This window comes from Aythya ferina, assembly GCF_964211825.1.
Source record: "Aythya ferina genome assembly, chromosome: 1".
In the NCBI taxonomy this organism is placed as follows: Eukaryota; Metazoa; Chordata; class Aves; order Anseriformes; family Anatidae; genus Aythya; species Aythya ferina.
The window spans coordinates 156408880-156429062 of NC_140296.1; the positions used below are offsets into that span (position 1 = coordinate 156408880).

Genomic DNA, 20183 nt, shown 5'->3' on the forward strand with positions numbered 1-20183 from the left:
AGAATGTCCTCATTTGGCTTTCAACATAGCCAAAAATCCCAAACCAAACCACCACCAACAAAACACACACACAAACAACCCCCCCAAAACAAACAAACATCACCACAGGTTCATAATGCACAGTGATTGCTTAGACACATCAGAAAACTAAAAAAGGCAGTTGAGGAAAAAAATAAATAAATAAAAAAGGTGCATTAGCACTCAGGAATGTGTTCCAAATAGCCTGAGTGCCAAAACTCTGTTCTGGGGTGCCATATGGGAGAAAGGATCTGTTTTCCAACAAAAAGGGTAAAAAATGAACAATTCTCCTGAAGGCTATAAACATTTTTCCTAATTGTTTCTTTGTGTCTCTCACATTTTTGTCTGAAAACTTCAGTGAACCGAAGCAGACAATATATACAAGGAGAACAGAAATAGCTACTGATTGTGTATGTCCTTAATGACCCAAACTTGTAATCCTGATCTTGTAGCAGAAGTGCAGCGAAGTCAGTTAAGCTACTGAGTACAGACCAAGTTGATGTACACCTCATTTATGAATCTTTGAATTTTACCCTTTGGAATAAAGACTGTTTCAGAAGAAAGATAGTTTTCCATAACTTATATGATGAGGAAGGAGGAAGAAGGTTCTGTTCCAGGTTACTGAAGAATGATTTTCAAATCCTTGGGGAATCTGTTTTAGCATTTGGTTTCATGAGAGAGGAGGATATTAAAGTCTCTGGTTTCTTACTGAGTTAAGCTATAGATCTTCTTCCCCTTAACAGGTTTTGGGGATATTTTAATCATCACATTCTATTTAGGTATAATATAAAGTTGAAGAAAATAAGATAGAGAAAGAAAAAAAAAAATAGCTATAGCTTTTGTTTTCCAACCAGTACTAGAAGTAGTTATTTGTACCAGTGTAACTTCACATAAGTGTCAGGCCAAAAAACTATGCTGGCACCAAGATTTTATTTTTTTTCAGTAAGAGCTAGGAATTTTTCCAAGACAGTCTGACTACTGGGAGCACAGAGTCTGACCGAAGTATGCTCACCAGATGGTAGATGTTTCCTTCTGGGTAAATAATGAAATCTATGCAAACTGGGAAGTAAGGGTGGGAAAGGTTTGCTCTTGTTGTTTTCGGTTTCTGGGTGCCTCTGTAACCAATAAATGTGAGGAGGAAAAAATAAAATCAAGCTAGTTTAAATTGAAGAAAAGAAATGCCTCACTATTTTTTATTGAATCTGATCTATTGTTAAATTAGTTTGGGAAATTTTACAGTTAGAATTATTTTTTTTTTCCCTTACCCTAATAACTTTATTACCTTGTTATTCCAACACTTGCTGCACTAAAATAAAAGGTCCCCAGATAATAATGATTGTTTTCTGTAGGGAAGGACGTGAAAAAAAAAAAAAGAAAAAGAAAAAAAAAAAGCCTGCTCTACAGGCCAGCTGGAGACATAGTGCAGTGAGCTGTCTGCCAGCCACTGTTGCCTGGTGCAGCAGGAGCAGAAGGCAGCACCTCTGGTGCCTTGGGGCCCAGATACAGTTTACTTGAAACACCAACAAAAATTAACCTGCACAAGGGCCCTGCACCAAGCAGTGGTTTTGCTGAGTTCTCCTCTTCCATTGGCTCCAAGGCTGGTGCTGTGACTTCAAGCAAAGTGAGGAGAGGTGACTATAACAAAAGTGGGTGAGTGGTCAGGATTTAAGCCTCAATAGCTGTTAGCATGCTGGACCCACTCTAATGCATGCCCAGGGAGTCTTCTTGGTGGAGTAGAATGGCACACTTGGCTCTAGTACCCTGTCTCCGCAGGAGAAGACACTGCTCTAACTTCATCATTTGCACAATGCTGGGTTAGAGACTTATCCCAGTTAGGCAGTGTATAGTAGCTCTACTAGAAAGCAAGCTGGCTGACATGCCAGATGATTTATAGCAGAAGTGGCGTAGCAAAATACTGCAAAATTAATGGAAAAAAATTCACCAAGTGCAGTGATCTCTATATTATGTAACCACAGAGGGACATGAAATGGAAGAAATGTCACCGTGAAAAGGCAGGGCAGTGGGAGAAAATGGTTTTTAGCTTTCTTTGTACTGAACTTGAAATACCTAGGACAGGTTCTAATGCTATTTCTCATACTCTCTTCTCTTCCAGAAACCTGTCCAGTGCCTTTTTTTGTTTATTTGTTTTATTTGTTTTCACCTTCTGAATATGTGCCAGCAGTGAGTGAGAGGAGTGGTAAAATCTGGATCTGAAGAAGGTAGTGACAAAAATAGATGATGGAGAAATACAAGTAACGTCCCACCTTTGCTGTCAGGAGATCTCTCTATGAAAATAAATAAATAAAAACAACTTCCAGCCACTAATTATTAAAATAATGAGACAGATTAACAATATAGGTTCAATAAACATTAAATATTTTCATCTTAAGGACTGCAAAAGATAACTGTTCTATATTTAGGAAGTATAAAAATATAAAAATTTATTGAAGGAAATGCATCCAGACCTGATTTTGTAGAGGTAAGGGAAACACATAGAATCATAGGATCATTCAGGTTGGAAAAGATGTCTGAGATCATCTAGTCCAACCTTTAACCTAGTATTAAAGTCCACCACTAAACCATGCTACTAAGTTCTACATCTACATGTTTCTAGAAGGCCACCAGGGAGGATGACTTAAATACATTATACAAATAAACTCAGTTTTATGAAACAGAACTGGAGAATTGTGATGCTTTGCTGCTGGCAGAAGAGATGAAAGCTTGGGAAAGGGAACTTTTTCAGTAATTTGTTTTTAATTTTTTTTTTCCCTCATAAAATCCTAAAACAGAGATGCTTATACATATATATATATACTTTTTTTTTTTTTAATGTACGGTTAAGGCATAAACACCTTTTCTTAAATATTGGTGCAGTGACTACATATAATCAAGTTTGATGTTAAATAACATGTGCTTCCTCATTTATTGTACTAAAGAGTTTATTGTAAAGCTATTGTAAAGAACAACTGTTTTTCATCAGTTTAAAAGAGAAACAAATATTAAGCTTTCAAATATAAGAAGACAAAAAATAGTTTAATAATAGGTTATGGTCAAGGTATATATATTAATTATAATCAATACTCAAGAAAAGTAACATCTGTTTACAAAATATGTGCAACAGCTTGGCAAGAGATATTGCCTAAGAGATTAAATTCTATGGAATTGGCTTAGAAGAAAGAGTGATTCACTGTAGAAAAGTCAATTTCCAAATTGCTTTTGACACACTGCTTTGATCAAAAAAATAGTTTCTCACCTTAGCTAGAGAGCTTAAAGTCTTTGATGCATAAAGTAGCTGTAGATGTAGGTTTCTTGCAGTTTTTTAATTAACACATATACACACACACACACAGACTCAGACACAGACACACACACACATTAACCTAAAAAGCTTTACCTGTCCTTTATTTTATTTATTTTTGTGTGTGTGAGTGTGTGTGTGTGTTTAACAGTTAAACAGTCTCAAGCATTATCATTTTATCTCATTTGGAGGAATATATTGCTTGTCTCATTTTGAATGCTAAAAAAATATATATATATTTAAAAAAATATCTGGCCATGTTGACTATTCCCCAAAATTAAGAATTTCTGGTTAAAGTAAAACTACATATTTACAAAAGAAAATAAAAGTGTGCAGATGGGAATGAGTTGAGGTATCAGGAAGAAAGAGACCACATTTTAATATGCAGTTTTTAGGGGGAGAAGGGAGAGAACATACGGAAGAAATTGTATCTTTGAAATGTAGGAGACAACCACTAGAGAGATGTGTTTTTTGTTTGTTTGTTTGTTTGTTTGTTTGTTTTTCCTTCCTTCCTTGAAAGACATTATTCATCTATGTGAAGGAGAGAATCCTGGCTCAGTTTGCAACTGTATAACCAGACCACTGCCAGGAAACATTTTCAGGAGTGATTAACAAAACCAGTTTGCTTTACTGGATTTTCATGAAGGTAAAAATTTATGCATATAATTTTGACAGAATCAAAGAGTGCATCATTAAAGCTTTTAGTCAAAAAAGAACTAACACTCTTCCTTTAAAAGGGTGTTGTATTATATTATGTGTATTGCATTCTCAGCAGAGGTGGCATTTAAATCTAGTGAGTAGCGACCAAGCAAATGAAATAATTCTGGGAAATAAATTACAGCTACTGGCCTAGTTTCCTCAATGAAAGTGAAAGAGGTTTGACAATATTTACCCACCATGATGTTAATTTATTCAGTACTGAAATTAAAGAGAGGGGAAGGGATTTCCTGTATGTTTTAGTGAAAGTGTAACATGAAATTAGAATAGCCTCTAAAGGTGCAGATGACCTAGAATCTCACAACTGGCAGTAGCATAAAGCAAGTGACTTAGCAGCACCACATATTGTTGTAAGAACCTAAAGCTCTCTGTACACGTACAAGAAAGAAAGCTAGAATATTTTAAATTGCAGCTCTAGACTTCAATTTGAGCTGGAACTTTAAATCCAGGCTATCAGAACAAAATGCACACACATTTGAGAAAGCAAAGTATACAATAACCTACTGTCAAATTTCCTTTAAAATATGCTTTTTCCTCTGGGGCTATATGTATTTTTGTCCCAAGTCAACCCAAAGAAAATGGGGTATCCGTAGTTAAAAGAAAAGTGAATCATAGGCTGCTTAAAGAGAAGGGTGTTAAGCCAAAGGGTCTTTTTATATCTTGAATTTTTATTTTATCAAAAATTTTCCAGTTACCATAGAAAACACAACAACTGTTCCTGGTCACGCTTGAATCCCTACTCTGGTAGACATAAATGTTCCAGTGCTACTGTACAGCAGGCTGAACAGACGTCCAATATTATCCTTTTTGTGTTCTGCATGCCCAAGGCAATGCTTTTAAAGCTGAGTCTTTCATTTTTTTTTTTTTATTGAGACAGAAAAAAGAAAGAAAAAAAAAGAAAAAAAAAAAAAAGAACAGAGTTCTAGGGGCTATAACAGTCTTCTTTTTTGTTGTAAAAGGGTTAATACAATGATGATACTCTGACAAACAACTGACTTTAAATAATAAGTTAAAGTGCACTCATACAGCAGAAATATACCTGACTGACCCTGTTGCTGAGCAACACATGCCTTCTTCCCATTGTTAAATACACATAGTATTTATTTAACCTTTTCTTGCCATCACAGTACTATCATCCCTTTCTACTCAAATTGCTAAAGATAGATGAAGCCTGATCACAAAGAGAGCTTTGAAAACAGTTTTAAAAATTAAAAATAGGTCTTTTGCACACTTTTTTTTTTTTTTTTAATACCTTTTTTAAAGCCATAGCCATAACTCAATGCAGTTACCTAGGAAGAAAATCCACTCTGATTATGCCAAGGGAAAGAGATCATGAAACTGAACACTGTGCTTGTGCTGTTTTTTAAAAAAATTAAACATAAAAAAAATGTTGTGAGTCTGTTCATAAACTGGAATATTTCATGCAGTACAAACACAGTATCTTTGAGATTGAGAATTCACAGCCTGAGATCTCCATGGCTGCCAGTCAGGTTTCCCTGAACTGGCAACAGCAAACCCAGTGTTAATGAGTAAATAGCAAGAAGGAGGGAAGGCAGCTATTTAACTATCTGAACAGAGGAAATAAGCATCAGCTTTTGATGTTCAGCTTTACTCATTAAATGTGAACCTCTCACATAAGCCCAGCATAAAGCTGGCAAAAGGTTTAATTAATAATGTAACCCTACTTAAAGTACTTTTGAGTTCAACAGGCCTTTTTAAGAGCCTTTTTACTGGCTGCCAGGGCAAAGTGAAATTTTATTTGAGAATATGCAGTAGGTGGTATGGCAGTTGAAAAACATTTAGAAATATAGCTAAAAAAATAGCCTTGTAGCTGCCTAGATGTCAATTCCATTTTATGCCAACTTAATACCAAGCTGGCATTTATGGAAATGTTACTGTAATTAATCTTACTCTGTAGTTAATTCATCTTTAAACTAAAATGTAATAAATATTGCTTAAGATTGAAGTGGGAGATTCATCTTTCTTATTTCAAAGCTGAACAAATTATTTTCATTGAAATTGCACTTGTGGGGAACATGCTGAAATACTGTGAAGAGTAACTATAAGAGTGGTGATGCTGATTGGAAATTAACTTTGTTTCATAGTTTATATGTATCACATGTTTTTACCTATGTTTACATGTATTATATTTAATAACGCAAAAAGAGCAGATCTCCTATATCTTTAATTACCTAGGAATTGAACATTCGGGCTAAACAACTTGCATAGCCTCCCAATATAGAAATAAACATATCTATTGTATGCTTACATGACTCTGGATATGTTCTTTCTCTTCATTTATAACAGGAGCAGCAATCTAACCTTATTCTAGCAGCCTGACCATGCTACTTGCAGTAAGAACTAATTAAACCCTCAGTAACACAGGATGAATTTCCTTTGTCAAAATTAGTAAAACAGGCAAGAACTTGGTAAATACAATGCAGAGATAACCAAATATATCTGTTTGTAGACTATTTTGGTTTCATCCCTCCAGGATGCCTAAAAAATATGGGGAAAAAATACATATATTAGCTTCTATGAAAAAAATAATAAATTACAAAATCTATACTTTCGGACTTTTATAGGTCAATCCTGTTTGAGCTAAAAAGAGCAGAAATATTACAGTTTTCTTCCCCAAAGGCTGAGGATTTGAAGGACAAGACTAAGTTCCTAGTTTTACTTGATCTGAAAAGCTGGTGGAATGGTGGAGACACTTCAATTCATTTGTCTTAATATATAGGATATGAGAACAAAAGCTCTTAATGTGTTTTCATTATAATCCAACTCTATTTTCCACATGATTTTTTTTTTTTTTGCAAAACATTTTGCTATACCATTTGAGGATATGACACTCCTTGAGCTCATAATGCATTTTCTGTATTACTACTGATAATTTAACACTTATTGAAATGTAGCCCAAAAGTAAATTTAACATGAGAGTAGCAAAAAAATATTGTTTTCATCAGGATCTCTGAAGTGCTTCACAATGAAAACTGGTTGCATTTGCAGTTTAGATGATGCTTGTCTATTTTTTTTTTTTACCCTTTTCCAAGATTAAATATTTTCTAAATTGTTTTATTTTTCTCTTTATTCCACTTTTAATAATTCAATATTGAACAGGATCCTGATTTTCCTTTAAAAATCAAAAGCACTATTTTCTAACAATAGAGAATAGTAAGCAGAGAGTAAAACAGAGCATCATGTTGAAACAATGATCTACAAGTAATACATTCATATAGCACCTTAGTAAATTGTCCTTAATGTAATAAATATAGCAAGTACACTAAAACTGCGTTGCCTGACAACTTCTGTGTTTGGGGTTTGTTTATTCTGCAATAAACTAGGGGCTCAGTTCTTCCTTTACTTCATAGGGAGTAGTAGTTTACTTCCTACGGATTCCCTGCATCATAGGGATCACATTATATGAAGAAAGATAGAAGACAAACTGTAATTTAGTTAAGAAAAGACGTTAAGTCCCAGGGGAATTATACAATGAGGAGTCCCAAACAGTGGTAATAGGAACAATACATGCATAAAGTAGTGAAGAATAGTAGTGAAGAATAAACCAATCCGTGTGCAGACCACAGTATCTGTGTTGGCAGTTCAGTATGAAAATACTGACGCTTTGTCAAAAAATGAACACAAGAACACTAACAGAACCCACTGTATACACCAACAAACAGACATTTGTCAGTGATAATCTTCTGCTTCATCAGTGTTATTATAAAGAAAATCCAAACTTTGGGAAGTATCAGTGAACATATACACATTTTTTAACGTGAAGAAAAAGATAATTATAACTTTTAAAAATCTTTCTGAAAACAAATTTAATTTAATTAAATTTTATGGCTTTTTCTATTTATTTTTTGAAAACAATTGCAACCATTTTCATGTGAATGAGATGGATAATATATGCGTTCCTTGGAGGAGCAGGTGGAACCGACATATTCATGTAAATGATCAAATAGAGTTCTTGCCTTTCCTAGATAAAATGAGTCTTTAATTTTTATTTTATTTATTTTTTTTTTTTCCCTAGATCAACTCAAATTCAACAGGAAAGATAGTGCATGCCTCTCCTTCCCAGCACATACCACTATCAACACCTAAGGGAAGTTTCCTTTGATAGTATATTCTTGGCATTTGTGGGTTTGACCATCTTATACTGGTAAGAGCCAAAAGACAGATGAGCTCTCATTACCATTTCTATGATACAGGAAATAAAACTCACTACTAGTGTTTTAAAAAGGAATAAAATTGTGTTCAGCTCTAAAAGGAATGGTGGTAGTTACTGTGACTTCCTAGACTCTGTAGAAGCTATAGATCAGAAGAGTGCAGTCTCCTAAATCCCATGAATTGGCAAATTTAGCACAAGCTAGTGGGATCAGCATTTCTGAACAGGGGTTCAGCTTGTGCATCCAATAGCTCACAGCTGTGACAGCAAGGCCAGGCACCAAACATTGGTGTCTAGACCCCAATCTGAAACTGCATTTTTGAGGAACTGTAATGTAGAACTTAAATGAAAATTAGCTAGATCAATATAAGCACAATAAAACAACAACAACAAAACAAACAAAATAAAAACAACAAAAAATCACGTATTTCATTAGTGAAAAATGTTTTTTACACAACTGAACTTTTTATTTTGATAACTGAACTGATTATTTTGATTTACAGTTCAAAAATACCATTTAAAGTATTTAATGTTAAGAACATTTAATTTGGACAAGCCATTCACATTCTGTGTGGTTTTGCTAGCAAGAACATTTTAAAGCCTTGGACTGAGTACATTTTCCATTCTAATTTGGAAGGTTAAGTTGGAAATACTGAATTCTGAATAAAAATGAAGGTAATTCTCTTTGTTAACATAGTCATGTTTGCTTTGGCAGTAATAGTTGATGATCAAGCAAAGGAAAAATAGAGTGACAGTTCATTTTAAAAAATAATGTTGACTAGTAGTCACTAGGTATTATCGACTAAGTAGCTGATAATCATGGGAGATCACTGTTAAAAAATAAGTCCTTCTTAGGTCTCTATAACCGTTTAAGATTAGAACATATTTTTCATTAAAAAAAAAAAAAGCAATATTTTCTTTTTCAGACTGAACATGTATGCTGCTCTTACAGTATATTACCAAAGATATATGAGAACAATAGAGAATTAAGCATATATCAATGAACAAAAACTCTTCTTTGAGAAGAGGATGCTTTTTTGAATTATGTGAAAGCATTTACTGGAAAATTTATTTTAAAATGTACCTTGCATCTTCGTATGGGGTTTTTACAAACCTGGATCTGAAATTAGTAGTATTTATTAATGAAAAAAAGCAATCTTAATGACATTTTCTGTAGATTTTTGAATAATTTACCCTTCTGAAATAGCTTTGTCAGTTCTGGATGTACTGAGTACAGTAGTAGGTTACTCAAGGTCAATGCAGGCATTCTTGAAAGTTATTCCTTGCCTTCCAGGTTTATCTAAAATCCATACATGTAATTAGACGATAACCATGGTATTCATTAGGTTGATAATATATAATATAATTATATTTTTATTATTATAATAAAAAAATAAAATTAGGTTTTTCATCTCTGTCACATTTGATACAGCTATGGACTTAGTGTCTACTGAGAAAGTCTGGAAAATTTCTTAGAGGGAAAGAAAAAAACATATATAAATTATGTTAATGTGTGTAATATAAATTATATAGATATAGAACCTCCCTGTGTGATACATTAAAAGCCCAAAGCTGACACTGAAGTCATTACAATTGAGGGAATTTTTCTGCTTATTGGCCCAAGCCAGGCAAAACACAGGGAAAAAACAGAGGCTGTGGAAGGAAGGCTGCATGATCAGGATTAGAAATCTTTAGGGACCAAAAAAAAAATTTTTTTTAAATAATAAAAAAAATCAAATTAGAAACACATTAATTGTTCCTTAAGATTCCTCATTTTGTATCTGCTCTATTCTTTAGACATCAGCTAGAAAAAACTAGTGTTACGTTTGCCTCCAGTTACTTAACTTGGTACACTTTACATTTCTATCATGTATAGACTAGGCATAGAATCATGGAATCATAGAATAGAATCATAGAATCATTAAGGTTGGAAAAGACCTCCAAGATCATCTGGTCCAACCATCACCCTCCCACCAATATCACCCACTAAACCATGTCCCTAAGCACCACGTCCAGCCTTTCCTTAAACACTCCCAGGGATGGCAACTCCACCACCTTCTTGGGCAACCTGTTTCAATGCCTAACTACTCTTTCTAAGAATTGTATTCTGTGAGAAGAGGCAACCCCCAGCTCCCCACAACTTCCTTTCAGGTAGTTGTAGCGAGCAATAAAATCTCCTCTGAGGCTTCTCCGAACTAAACAACCCCAATTCCTCATAAGACTTGTGCTCCAGACTCTTCACCAGCTTTGTAGCCCTCCTCTGGGTGCAGCTCAGGGCCTCACTGTCTTTCTTGTAGTGAGGGGCCCAAAAGTGAACAAATGTAATTATATAAGGTATAACAATTCTCAGGAAGCATGCTCCAGTATGTAGCTATGTGCATATTTCTCATCCATTCTTCATCCATTGAAAGAACATAAATGTTGAAACTGAGATATGTTAAGTTGCCTAAGACAACAGGGTTGCTTGTGAGGTGCCTGGATTTGATAGTGATAACACAGTTGCCCCTGAGGTGCCTGGATTTGATAGTGACATCTGTATACGAGCAGAATGCTTGCTTACTATGCAACAATTTATTTAAATTAAATTAAATTGGTTCCCTAAATAATATAGAAGCCAAGAAATACTTCTCTTAGTGAAAGGACCCAGAAAAAAAAATAATAATGTTTATTTATGGAGATAATAAATGCAATTATCTATTTTTTTCACATAGTTGTCATGTCAAATTTATAATTCTACATACATTCCTTTTTGAAAAGAAATTGCAATGATTAGACACACTATTTTCTTCCAGTGCTCAGAATGAAACTGCCAATATCAGGACAGATTTCCGTGTAACAAGTGCCTTTAAAAGAAACATGTCACCAACTATTGTACAAATGCATACTACCATAACTTTTTAAATTTATATGTGCATAAGGTGGAATCCAATTTATTTTCACAACATATCAGTCATAGCATTAAAAATTATGGTAATTATAGAATGTTTTGTTTTGTTCTGTTTAGTCCAGCATGTCTCTCTAAAAAAGAAATTATAATAAAAAGATGTTCAAGATCTCAAGAGAGGTTTCAGATCTTTGTGTTTCCTACAAAATTCAAAACTTTCAACAAAGAAGTGTTTGCATATTGCCTGGCCAAACTAGTAAAAAATAAATTTCCTTGCTTGCTTTATTATTTCCCCAGATTTACTGTTTCTCTAGTAAAGAGATGGAAATAAGTCAGTGTTTCTGGGAAATGATACCATTTGGGACCCAGCTGATTGCATTCACTCTGTACCTTCTCAGGTGGCTTCTTTTTATTGATTTGATGTTTGAGAAGTCCAAATGCTAATGCTTCTAATGATTAGCCACTCTTTTTGACTTTTGGTAACAAGTATTCTCATGCAGTTAATACTGAACAGAACTTTGTGCTCTACATCTGTCATTTCAAAATTCCCATTTTTGAATTCCCCTAGTCTCAAGTAAGTAGTGCATTGCCTCCCTTTTTTACTCCCTATAATCTTTTCTCCTACTTCCAGGGCCCCATGATGCAAAATGTCATTTTGCCGATCTTCAGTTCCAGTGACAACTTTAATCTTAGTGATTTTAATGGGCTTTTCAAATACAATCCCGTAGAAGTCCCCAGTAGAAGGAGCTTTGCCCCAGAAGTACTCATCAATGCTGCTGTAAGCCTTACTTGCCTCATAGTTTTCAAATACATTCATGTTGGTGTGCAAGTTTGCAGGTGGGTTGTCAGGGATATCAAATGATTCCTCTTCAAAATCATCATCTTTCAGCTTGTTTTCAGCTCCTTTGTAAGATGAGTAGTATCCCATGTGCTGGAACAGTGATGGTTTAAAACGTATCACTTCCTTTTGAGCTAACAGACCACGAAAGTGGATCAGCAGCCAATCACAAGGCATTTCTTGGTAAAACATTAACAAAAAATGGGCCAGGCGTGGAAGGTCATGGGAATGGTAAAGTTTTCCAATATACCCCAGTTTGGAGAATTCCAAAGTCACCCAGTAGGATCCTTCTCGTGAAGTAATTACTTTCTTAACAGTGGTCAAAAAGTTCTTTGAGCAGCGAACATCATCTTCTAGCATCACATAATAATCAGACAAGTTAGCACAAAAGTTTAGCAGGAAAGCGTAATCAACATTTTGTTTGGATCGAAACTTCACACGGTCTTCTGGGTCATTGTAATTTCTCTTGAGTCCATCCAGAACTGGATAATACTCCTCAGGGACATGAATAACTATTAGTCTACCTGCAATTATGTGATGTGCAAATTTCTGTGAAATATCCTGGACCATTCCTTCACACCAGGCAGAATCAAAATCTGCAAGCTGCACTACCACTGCAATTTCTTTAAGTTCCTCATAACTTGACTGCTCAAATATGGACTTGATGGTCTCAAGCAAGTAGTTTCCTTTTTTCCTTTTCACAGAGGATAGCCCAATTGTAAGATACCCTGTACAAAAGAAAATTCAGACAAAAATTGAGTATCTGACATGGAAACTATCTAGCCACAAAATTACCCTCCAGAGCTGTGCTTATATCAAGTATATCTTTTGAATGATAAAGTCTGGGAGTTTGTTGTGTAAACTTACTGCATGAAACAAAGGATATTTATTCATTTTTTTGTGAAAGAAGAATCTTATTGCAAGCAAATAGACATATGTAGACTATTGCATCAAACATTCATTCACTTGTTAACTGCAAAAAATGGTGTGAAATGGACAAAAGCCAAAGCAAAGTGCATGTATATGCCTGGGAGAGGAAAAAAACACTTAGGCAATATTAAGGATATAAAATATGTTAAAAGAAAGGAGATTATGACTTACTATTCACACAATATTTTTAAAACAAGGCACTATGAAATACAGCACAAAAACATGAGCTAAAGATTAATTGCCAAACATTTAGCATTTTAAGCACTCTACAAGACAAGTTCCACTTATGCATAACTTTACAGTTTTATGAATGTTGAATAGATAATTCCTCTCTGCATTTTCGGTTTTAACTGAATTTAACCATTTTTTTCTTGCTAATATTTCTTCTTCTAAGCCTCTTTCGGAACTCATTGAGCAATTTATAGGGAACTCCCTCTTGAAAGATGTAATTTAGATATTATTTTAGAGTAGAAGAGAACTTACTACTGCATATCTATGTTTCTATAAGTAATTTTTAATGTTGTTACACTTTTCTGGAGAAAGCTGCATCTTAATTATAAGCGAATAATTTTCATCTCTGCTGCTTTGGAGTCACTACAATTTTTTATTTTTATTTTTTTTTTTTTTTTCCCAGCAGTCCAAATTAGTTCTTTCAGATATCTGTTAATATATCTCCAGTTTGATGTAAAATATGTTAAGAATTAATAATTGAAATGGCATAATTTAGTAGAACCTGCTTCAAGTTTCTTAAAATAATGTGGTTTGTAAAAGACTGCTCTGATAAAGTAATGCAGAGTTTCCCTTAAGGCTAAAGTCTGCTCAAAATTCAGTACATTGTGCAGTGAAGTACTGCACAGAACCCTCAGAACCCAAGAAGCTGCCTACATAACCTGAAATTTCTCAAATTTAATTCAAACAAACTTTACCTTACAGCCTTCTATGCAGATCAACAAATCACAGATGATTTTCTTTTACTTTCTCTGCTTGGAATTCTAAGCATTGTTTATACTGGTGAAATGATCATTTAAAAATCAATCAGTCAAATCAAGGTGAAGATACTGTGGGGCATTCACTGCTAGGAGTGAATTAGCTGGTGTCCAGGAACTGTCAGTGACAGATAAATGTCCTACCACACTCTCTGGGATCTTCAACATTTGTCTCAACCCCTCTTTCCTTGAAATACCACAGAAACTACATGGATTTCACCCATTTTTAAATTACCTCATTTCATAACATTCAGATTGCAGTTACTTACTTTTTCTTGGCAAAGGCGTGCCAGCTAGGTAGCGATAGGAAATGTTTATAGATCCTGAGAAATTAGACAAATCTTTAAAAGTGTGAACATAGCGCTCTGGATTGAGCTGATGAGTGGCTGTTTCTCTGATTAATTGCTTGTCCCCTTCCTATTAGTGAGAAAACAAAAAGAATAAGAGAGGAAGAGAGACAGAGAGAAACACATTTGTGAATGCCAGCCGGAGAGGCAACATGGATAGGCAGGTTTACAAGAATAACATTTTTCAGTGTCAGCTTTTGTAAAAGCATATAGGTGTCACCTCTTTTTGTTTGTTTGTTTGTTGGTTGGTTGGTTTTTAAACCCTGTTATTGAATAACATGCATTTTTGGTCACAGGAAATAACCGTTCAAACCCTTTTCCTAAAAGGAAAAGAAGAAAAAATATTTGGACAAAAACTATGTAAATCCTTCCTTCCTTCCTTCCTTCCTTCCTTCCTTCCTTCCTTCCTTCCTTCCTTCCTTCCTTCCTTCCTTCCTTCCTTCCTTCCTTCCTTCCTTCCTTCCTTCCTTCCTTCCTTCCTTCCTTCCTTCCTTCCTTCCTTCCTTCCTTCCTTCCTTCCTTTCTCTGGAATCACTGAGGACAGCAGATTATTGAAAAAAATATGATGGGGTATTTGAGACAGGGATAAGAGAATATCAGTCAGCCTCAGATGAGATAATTTTTTTGATGCTGAAGTGGAGATTTTTTTTTTTAAATGTTTTCAATGATTGAAAACAACAACAACAACAACAACAACAACAAAACAAAAACAAAAACAGAACAATCAGGTCATTTTGTCACTTTTTTGAGTAGCTCCAACTCAGATGTGATAAGCAGAAATGCATGTGATCAACAGACAGTTTTTGTTGGATCCAGTGAGCATGGTTTAAAAAAAACAAAACAACAACAAAAAAAAACATGCAAATTTCTCACCCCCTCTCTCTACCTTCTATTTTTTTTTTTTTTTTTTTTTTTTTTTAGGAGTCTCTCTGAGCCTAACTGAAGTTGCAGAAGGGAAGCCTGATGAAGGCTTCATCAGCATTGCCTCATCAATAAGATAAGTTAGGTCTCAGTGAAAATCTTTCCCTCAGTCCTTAGTCCTTAAGAAAAGATAACATATCTAACAGGCTGCAGTGTCATGAGATGGAATTTAAAGGTAGGAATACTTATCTGCTGCTTACATTGTTTGATTCTAGTCTGATGACAGACCAGTGAAGAAATGAGTCTTCTCCTACAGTATGTTAATACACTAAAAATCTTCCTGATCTGTCATTAACTGAGAACAATGTGCAGAAATACTTCTGTTGGTAACAAGAGCAACCACAGAAGCAATAATCAGCATTCATATTTGATGATATTCAAAATGTGTCAAGATGGATTTTATGGCACAAAGAAAGATTTCTGTAAACCGATACTAGGTTCACTTTAAGTTCATTATTATTCTTTTATAGAAGTAGTAAATAATCCACTTCTGAGCTCAGTAAAGATCTTTGGCTGATATCCAGAGGTATCTACCTGCACTGTTACACTCTTGATCTGCAATGTCTCTCTGGTAATTTCATTCTAGTGCTGCTATGCAACTTTGCATTTGCTCATAAATTATGAGGGGAAGGTTTATGTTGACCAAATCCAGATTAAAATGTAAGTCATTGGACTGAAACTAAGACTTCATAAGATTTTCATGAGAGCTCATCAAATTAAAACACACACACACAGACACACAGACACACACACAAAACAATTGTGCTAGCTCAAAAGCTTATTATTTTTTAAACAGTCCTTAAGGTCAAAATATCATGTGTCATTGGTTCCAGAATGGAATACTAAGGTACTTATGTTTTGATTGTAACAAGCAAAATATTTAAACTGACCAAAACTGTTTTTTTTCTTTTTGAAAAAATGCCTGTTGTGTGTAATACTGTTGTTGTTGTTTTCATTCATTATTTGAATGGAAAGCAAAACAGAAACATGGATTTTTCCATAAATATAAAAACTGGTTCTTCTCCCTCTGACTACTGTGCAGAAGTTAGTGAAGATGAAAACTCTGATCATCTCTCCTTAGCTGTCTTCTTTGTTTCTGTGATGATTCTGGTTTTCCTCTCTTAATTAACCTTTAATACATCTTGTGGTGTTTGCAGGATCTTGGGCAATTCCTGTGGATGTCAGGGTGCTCCAAAGTGCTCTATTGTTCATACACATAATCTGTTCCACTAACAGTACTATGTCATCTACAGTACAACTATTGTTTTCATAGTGCAAATAACAACAACAACAACAACAACAACAACAACAACAACAACAACAATAATAATAATAATAATAATCACTTCCACAGCAAATGATCTGCAGGGACTCTCAGGTAATCCTGTAGAGATTCTTCAGACAAGTGAGAATATTAAACTGAAAAGGGAAGGTTCTACTCTCCCGTCCTAAGATTTGCAACAATGCATCCCACTTTCTCACTGTAACTTCCTGAAAGTCCACCCATTACATCTTGCATCTAGAGAAAGAGGTACCAGCCCCACATATCCTTGCATGGCCTTCTGTGTAAGACTGGGAAGACCAACGGGACCTTTACACCAGTTTCCATTACACCTGTGCTCTCAGTTATCTTCAGCAGATATCCCATCAGAAAACCAGCTATAGTTAGAAAGCCAGAAGGTCTTCAGGGATCTGAGGACTTTCTAATATCTTGATGGGGACTGGTTAGCCTGCTCTCTTTGAAAGCTATTCCCAGGTGTGTCTCTCCTTACCACTGACACATTAACTACTTATGTTTTTTACCTCAGCAGAGAAGGCACACCAGACAAGTTAACAGACCTATCAGACGTTGTCATAAGAGTTGAAAATAAAATTAAATAAATAAGCTAAAATATCAAGAACCCAACACATTTAAAAAATGCTTGATGGACCATAAATGTATCACGAGATCTGGGAAAACTGTCAAGAGACTTGGCTGAGAGCTACATGAATGCAAGCATGCCAGAACAGTGATGAAATGGGAAAAAAAAAAAAAAAAAAAAAAAAAAAAAAAAAAAAAAAAGCAATGAAAGAACAAATTTCTAAAAATGGTGGGAAAAGAGCAAATTAAGAATAAGACATGGAGCCACCTGAGGAGCTGGCAAATAGGCTAGGAAAAGGATTCAAAAACAAACCAAGAGGAACTCCATTGGTGGTGATAATAAAAACACTTTCAGAAACATCTGGGGGACTTGGAAAGGATTAAAGAGAGAAGAAGAAACATCAGGGAAAATACTGCTGGGGGAAAAACGTGATAAGCCAGGTCAAATTTGATCACAACCAGAGAATTATGAATAAATAAAACAATGAAAAACCTTAGTGCAAGTACTTTTAGAGAAAACAATATATCTGTAATATAGAAACATGCTGAAAGCATGGGTTATCTTTTCAACAGCTCAAAAAGTACTAGCATAGCCTTAATCATATTTGCAATATTAACAACATTGCAATAAGTAAACTTACGAGTAAAATGTTTTTAATTAAAATCACTAGCAAGATATATATATAGTTCTGATAAATTCAAGTATTTTATTATTTACATATTACACATTTTTGATATTATGACATTGCTTTTCAAACCCAAGTGAGAATGTATTTCACCTTCCAGAATATTAGAAAGCTCATACCACCCCAATTAGATGAATCAGACAAAGAAGTATGGCCCACAAGATCAGAAAGATACTCAGTAGTTCAATTCAAGATCAAGAAAGATGACTGTCTAACAATATCACAATGTTAAATATTTAATTTAGTCATTTTATTATTTGCAAGCTCCAGTTAATAAGTTGCAATATCATTTTACTGGGCCAAATCCAACTGGGCCAAATCCAACTGAACATTCAAACCATAATCAGAGTTTACTTGGCATTCATCAGTGAGACATCCATAGGATACATATAAATTGCGGGGTTATGTTACATTGTCAGTAGCCTACTTTTTAAAATTCCTCAGATCTTTTGATAAATCTTTGTTACTATCGTAAACCTACACAAGTTGTCATTTATATCTAATTGTTCACATTGTATCGCTGAACCTGGCTGACTCAAAGCTGAGAAACAGAATGTGAGAAAAACACAGAATAAAAGCACTACAAATAAATTGTTTTTACTAGGACCTTAAAGTAATGTGGAATTCTCTTCTATAATTATATTCCTATAAACATGTTTAATGTAGTATTGACAGGTGAGATTTGCAGTATGAACTGAAAAAGGAGCTCCTAGCTTAAGTAAGTATTCAAAGTGTGGAATTTCTACAGTAAAACTGATGGAAATTAATAAGTATGGGAAATACAAGCTATATTCTGTCTCAGCTGAAGATACGTAATAGAGAATGTCTTCTGCGGTCATTATCTCCCATACTTACAAAAACAGCAGTATATTTTACTTCTGTAAAAAGGCCTGTTCAGGTCTTACTGACATTGCTTAAGTGCAGTATGAAGTTGAGTTCATCAGGAAATATGTTGACAATACTTTACTGATAATGGTACGCTAACTGTGGGAAACTGCAGGAATTATGAACTTTACTGACCCACCAGGGATGTGTTTTGTTCCATTTGTTCCAGGCTTTCTTCCATCTCAGAAACTTACCAAAACATAACCGTCTTCAATGTACAAGTTCATGAACAGCAAGCAAATAACAAGGACTCCTAAGAATGACACTGCTGATCGTTTCCGCAAGCATCTCATTTTATCAAAATATTTCAAGTTGTGCCTCATGTGAAGAAAAGTATATAGTAGTGTCACCTATGAAAGAAAACCACAGTGTTACAAGAACTATTTCATCTACATTTTAGGTATAATAAAAAAATAATATATATTGAAGCTCTTAAAACATGCACAAAATATCAGAATATTCTCTTTAAAGTGGAATTAATTTCATGTAGTCATGGCCATCTTCAAGATTCAAGCTTAATATATAACCCAACCTATAACATAACTTTTTGTTTGTTTGTTTTTGTTAATAAAGAAAAATATCACATTTCATTCTACCCATTTTATGCTGGCAAGAGAAATGATTTGTACATTTTTTCCCTGTGTATCTGTCCTTCCTTTCAAAGACAGCTCGGGCCAACAGGCCAGGAGGAAGTTATAATATGACGCAATTCCCTTGCCAAATGGGAAAGGTCTGAATATGAGAACTACCAGGTATAAATGAGATATCTTTTCTGCAGTGTGGAAACAGTACCAGGACTGTGCAAAATCCCTCAACTTCAGACATCTGTACCAGTATGAAAAGGCTCTCTGAAGCTGTCATTTTCTCTGCTGAATGTAAGAGAAAGATGTCTAGCTTAGTCTGGACACATCTAAGCATTGGAACACCCTTGTGGCCATTTAGATGAATTTGACAAAGAAAAGTGGCACAGACGAGCAGAAAGCTCATTAGTTCAGTTCAAGATCAAGAAACAGCACTGTTTAATCATATGTTACATGATTTATTTCAGTCATATATATATAATCAATGTTACAGATTTATTTCAGTCATTTTATTACTTAAACAAGATAAATGCCATTTTTGGCTAACAAAACACAAACATCAACCTGTGTTAATGCATTTGACTACATGTCCTTGAACTACATGTGTTTGATAAAGGTCTGACCACAAACTGAGGAAAAAATTGGACTCCAGACTGGTCTGCATACTCATCAATTATGTCTTCACTGTTTTTCAGTGTAAAAGTACAATGCCTATTGTCCATACCAAGGTCTAATTTTTTATCATATTTAATATATTTAAGTCATATACAAAGAGAGCATAAAGGTCTACAAATTATGTGAATAGCATTGCATATGTGGTGTTTAAACCCTATATTTAAATACTTTCATTTTCTAAAGCACTGAATAACTAACCTGACAGAAAATATACCCGACTATGATTTGTCATGTCATGTTGAGAAATTTTGCACCAATAACAAAAAACCTTCCAAATGCAAAATTCAATCTCTATTTGCTTTGCCAAACTAATTAAATATATCTAAAAGTACAAAATATAAGTCCACTAGACTCCAGAGAACAGAAAGGTAAATACATCAAGAAC

General features: G+C 34.5%; 1 protein-coding gene and 1 long non-coding RNA gene across 13 annotated transcripts in view; one reads left to right on the forward strand and one right to left on the reverse strand.

Annotated features, from left to right (window-relative positions):
* Positions 1-1461: 1461 nt before the first annotated feature.
* On the forward strand, positions 1462-18855 carry LOC311430763. Of its 2 annotated transcripts, XR_014689021.1 has the most exons (5): positions 1462-1668; positions 2132-2237; positions 3837-3962; positions 8070-8198; positions 18712-18855. It is a non-coding gene; the product is annotated as an uncharacterized lncRNA (long non-coding RNA). The 2 variants fall into 2 exon arrangements; XR_014689022.1 differs by lacking the exon at positions 18712-18855 and having other exon boundaries at positions 8070-8305.
* The window catches only part of MGAT4C (MGAT4 family member C), a 391395-nt gene continuing 382101 nt past the window's right edge, over positions 10890-20183 (reverse strand). For all 11 annotated transcript variants that reach the window (XM_084507476.1, XM_084507474.1, XM_084507475.1 and 8 more), the window contains 3 exons: positions 18737-18892; positions 14112-14259; positions 10890-12654 (listed from right to left, as the gene is read on the reverse strand). In XM_084507476.1, coding sequence (XP_084363602.1) covers positions 11498-12654; positions 14112-14259; positions 18737-18865 — 1434 coding nt within the window. In that variant the 5' untranslated portion in view covers positions 18866-18892 and the 3' untranslated portion in view covers positions 10890-11497. The remainder of the gene's footprint in view (positions 12655-14111; positions 14260-18736; positions 18893-20183) is intronic.